The 4,677-nt window shown below is 37.9% G+C and overlaps 1 protein-coding gene across 1 annotated transcript; it reads right to left on the bottom strand.

Moving 5' to 3' along the window:
* Positions 1 to 887: 887 nt before the first annotated feature.
* On the bottom strand, positions 888 to 4,445 carry LOC122274414 (protein FAR1-RELATED SEQUENCE 6-like). Its single transcript, XM_043083454.1, has 4 exons — positions 4,306 to 4,445; positions 1,885 to 4,206; positions 1,342 to 1,405; positions 888 to 1,060 (listed from the first exon to the last, which is right to left on the bottom strand). The coding sequence occupies exons 2-4, from the start codon at positions 4,003 to 4,005 to the stop codon at positions 888 to 890; spliced, it is 2,358 nt and encodes a 785-aa protein (XP_042939388.1). The 5' UTR covers positions 4,006 to 4,206; positions 4,306 to 4,445.
* Positions 4,446 to 4,677: the final 232 nt, after the last annotated feature.

Here is a 4,677-nt window from a genome sequence, read left to right as displayed (position 1 = left end):
TAATAGATCTAGATTTAGAATTAAACACCCATGCAAATCAGGAAAGTATTTGCTAGAAAGAATTATTCAACCCCCATGCAAATCAGGAAAGTATTATTTTGGAAAGAATTAGAGGGGCGAATGATAAAAAAAATATATATATAATTCCTCAGTATTCTTGCTGGTGTTATCGTATGAAGTTCAACAACAACATAAAAACATACCAAAACAAGTAAATTCCTATAAATGGCAGCTAGGTCTACTTCACCGTTGTTAATGCATTTATGGTTACTTGATTACAGTGCTGCATATATGGAGTCGAGTTCTAGGTCCAGCTATATATATATATACATACCTAATTAATTTGCATTTCTAAAAGTAAATTGGTCATCATTAATCACGCATTTCTAAAAGTAAGGCCACAATATTGCCTTACTATTAGTACACAGTAGCAATATATGTAGATTCTCTTGCTGCAGATTATTTACCTACCTATATAGATAGCATTCTGTCATGCTTGCAGCTAGCATTAATATATATGCATCTATGCATTGTGAAATATTAATTCATTATTGCTGCTTCCTGATCACCATGTGTACCTACATTGGTTAGCAATATGAATATTAATCTAGGGCTTGGTCAAGTATTTTAAGTTTCAGTGGACCCGAACATGTTTCATGAGAAATGCAGAGTATCCACTACTTTTTCTTCATTACTGCTGCAGTTGGTATCTCTATTACTGGAACCATCCCCGGACCTCATGATTATAATAAAGTAATAATCACAGTAGCAATATATCATTTTCATTTATTGCAGAGTAAGCCAAATGAAGCTAAAGATTGTAGCATAAAATTATTTTCAGTTTAATAAATTAGTTTCAATCATTTATTGTAGCATAAAACAGGAAGCTAAAGATCATTCTGATCTACACCAATACCAGCAGCATCTATTTCAACACTGTGACTCACAATTGCTAGAAATTGTGCTTTCAGCCTAGACACAGTAGCCAACATTCTTGTGCATTCTAGAAAATGAGGTGTGCCAGTAGCCTCCATCCACTGGCACCCTTCAAGAATGCAGGCTATAATACCACCATTTTGTTAGGCTAATGGGTACATAAATTGCTCCAAAAGCAGCAGCAATATAGTCAGCAGGTCAAGCTATGAAAGTAACATCAATAAAGTCATCAGGTCAATAAAGTCAGCAGCAGCTCCAAAATTTTCCAAATCATGTTCTAACCTTTAGTAACCATCAGCAATTATCATTTTCACATATAAAGTGCCATATGTGCTCATTTTCAACTGAGTCAGGGCAAAGTAAAGCCAGCAACATCTATAAAACCGAATCTATAAAACCAATTACAGCTTTCACCAGTTCCTGCAAATGGAAGGAATCTGTTATCAAGGTTATGATCACATGCAAATATCTTCAACAGAAAATTCCCAACATACTGTTCTAATGCAAATACCTTTCACAATATGTTGGAGCTTGATGTCACTCTCACTTGTCCCCCTGGGCAATCAAGATTTGTAACCTCCTCCCTCATCTACACCAACACCCATTTCACAAAATTGTTGACTCTCACTAAATCATATGTTTACAACCTGCAGGAGATCGAAATTTTTTCAAGTATTATATAAAAAGTTATTAATGCTAATAAAGAGCTAAATGAAAAAAGGCACATTACAAAGTTGTTACTACCACCCTTCTGAAAAAGTAACTTGGTTAAGGTTGAGATCCTGGGCTCTCACCCAACTGACTTTCATCTAAAGAGAGTTTCCTGCAAGTCTAAGTTCCAAGGAAAATTTCCATATATTAGAATTAAACACTACAAAATATCTTTCCATATATTAGAATTAAACACTACAAAATATCAAGTAGGCCTGGTGTTTCAACAAGTATTACCAGTTTTTTTCTCTTTGTTGCAATCTTCTCCACGGGAGGCACCTTTCTCTTATTTGGAGGTCTCCCTTTCCCTCGAACGACGTTAGGGCTTAAAATCTGTTTACCCTTATCTTTCTCCACCGTTGGGTTGGCCTGAGACATGCGTACTGTCGACTCACACGTTGAACCTTCACATGTTTTATCAAACTCGTCAACATAGTGCAGAAATGCATGGACTTTGTCATTGTTTGAGGATATTTTTGCTGCTAATTTCGAACATCTTTGGATCATAAGCTCGTAATTACGTGTGTCTGATCTACCCCGCACGTCATCATAACTACTTCTAATTAATGTGTAATGCCTTTTTAAGTCCTTTCTCCATCGATCTAAGAAGTATACATCTGGCAGCTCATTAATATTTTTCAACTGACAAACTCTAAGTGCATGCCTACATAAAATCCCCCTTATCTCAAACAATCCACAAGTGCATTTTACTTCACACTCATCTTCATTATAGTAAACTGAGTAATGAACTCTTTTGGTTTGCTCATCAAACGATATTTCATCCAACACATCAAATGTTAAAATGCAACCTTGTGTGCTTACCAACCAACAATTACAACACATTAGGCCCATCAACTCTCTTTGGACCTCCTTAAACTTTGCATTTGTATAGACCTTTTGAAATTGCTTCTCAATGTTGAAAGGGGAGACGCAGGGGATAGTTTGGTTGCTACAATTGAAATCAGCAGTTGTCTCGACCTCCACTTTCTTTCTAAGAGCATTATCGAATTGGTCAACAAATTCCTTCAATGTCGTCCCAGCATGGACATACCCGTCAAAAAATGCATTCATACTTTCCGACCTTTGCGTTGTGCTCATACCAGCCCAAAATACACTCTTGAGGAAAACTGGAACCCAAAAGGACCTTTCCTCATATAAGGACTGAAGCCAATTGTTGTCGAGCAGATCGTACTTTGCAAGTAGTTGACCCCAGCTCTCCTCAAATTCTGTGGTGGTTTGTGAATCATATAATGCAGACTGAATGTCAGTTTTCAACCCATAGTTGAAGTTGGCGTGCGATCCTAACTTCTCTGGAAGTTTGCGCATTATATGCCATAAACAATATCTATGGCGAGTTTCAGGGAATACAGTAGCAATCGCATTCTTCATCGCTCGATCTTGGTCGGTTATGATAGCTTTGGGCGCCCTACCCTTCATGCAATCCAACCACATTTTAAACAACCAAACAAAACTATGTGTGTCCTCGCTTGATAGCAATCCCGCCCCGAATAATATGGACTGACCATGATGGTTAACACCAACGAATGGAGCAAAAGGCATACCGTACCTATTTGTTAGGTATGTTGTATCGAAGGATACAACGTCTCCAAAATACTCATAGGCGGCTCGACTCCGTGCATCAGCCCAAAACACATTCCGTAGCCTTCCATCATCATCCACATCCATGTAAGAAACAAAGCCATCATTCTGATCTCTCATTCTTTTGAAATACTCATTAAGTGCATCGCTACCTCCTTTACCCAACCTTAAAAATCTAGCTTTGTCAATATAATTCCTACAATCTTTCTCTTGAAAAGCCAAATTCTCATAACCCCCCGCATCAACAACAAGAGAATAAAAGTTCTTGTGCATTCGTATACCGGCTCTATCATTCAGCTCGAGGATCCTTTGACTATATTCATCTAGATGCTTGTGCGATCGCAATAGTCTACTTTTCTTGGGGCTCAAAGTAATATGGTTATGAGAATTTTCAATAGTAGTGAAAACCCATTTCTCATGACAGTTCAACGTTGCATTTACCTTCACCTTACAACCCGTTTTAGTTGTTGCCCTTGGCTTCGAGATATTAGTGTTTGGCTTCGGATAGTACTTTCCGCCACGGGCACAACCAATAGTCAGATACACAGGCCTCCCATCATCATCTCTTTTAGTCCTCTGTGTCCTTATGCCAAAACCCTCTTGCTTGGCATACTGCTTATAGTAGGCAATAAGCTCTTTCTCACTGTCAAACTCCATACCGGGTCTTGGTGGTTCAACTTGTACCTCATCATCCGGGACAACAGTACTACCCTCTAAATCTTCATTTATGTCAAAGAACATTTCTATGAATGGAAACATAAGAATGAATTAGCATCAATTGGATATTAGCGTCACTAAATACATAGCCCGTCATAGTATAATACCATCAGCATCATGACAACTTCCAACATTTTCTTCAAATTCAGCTTCTACACTATTTGGTGTCATTGACGCAGGAGGCGTTTCTTGCCCCAAGTCTTCCAGATTACTTGACGACTGGTACTGATTATAAGGTGGCATCTGCTCAATAGCAGCCCGACGTTAGAAAAAATGAAATGACTTTAAACAAACAAATTAACATGTAGTTTATATTAATTTGGGTAACAAACTCAAATATACCCGGAATGAATCTTCAACTCTAATAAAATCCTCCAAATTACTAGGCGGAGGGTAGGGCATCTCGTGAGGATGCTGCACATATTTTTTGAAGCACGTCAAACACACTTTAATAGAAAATAAAACATCAACTTGCCTACTCACATGGTCGACATTTGGAGATCCAAATACATTCTCATGCGTGTAAAATGGCTGTGAAGTCGACGTCGAAGGTCTGGGTGCCATTCTATCTTCTTCTTCCCCCATCACACTAAAATTAAGTCAGTCTTCAGAGGCTTTAATTCAGACTGCACAAAAACTGAAAAAAGAACATTAAACTGTCATAGTTAATATAGAATCTCTCACACTTGAATAACTGTGAAAACATTATTGCTA

Source organism: Carya illinoinensis, chromosome 8 (genome assembly GCF_018687715.1).
Source record: "Carya illinoinensis cultivar Pawnee chromosome 8, C.illinoinensisPawnee_v1, whole genome shotgun sequence".
NCBI classification, from domain to species: Eukaryota; Viridiplantae; Streptophyta; class Magnoliopsida; order Fagales; family Juglandaceae; genus Carya; species Carya illinoinensis.
The sequence above is the reverse complement of the archived record's forward strand: the minus strand, read 5'-3'. Positions and strand labels throughout refer to the sequence as shown.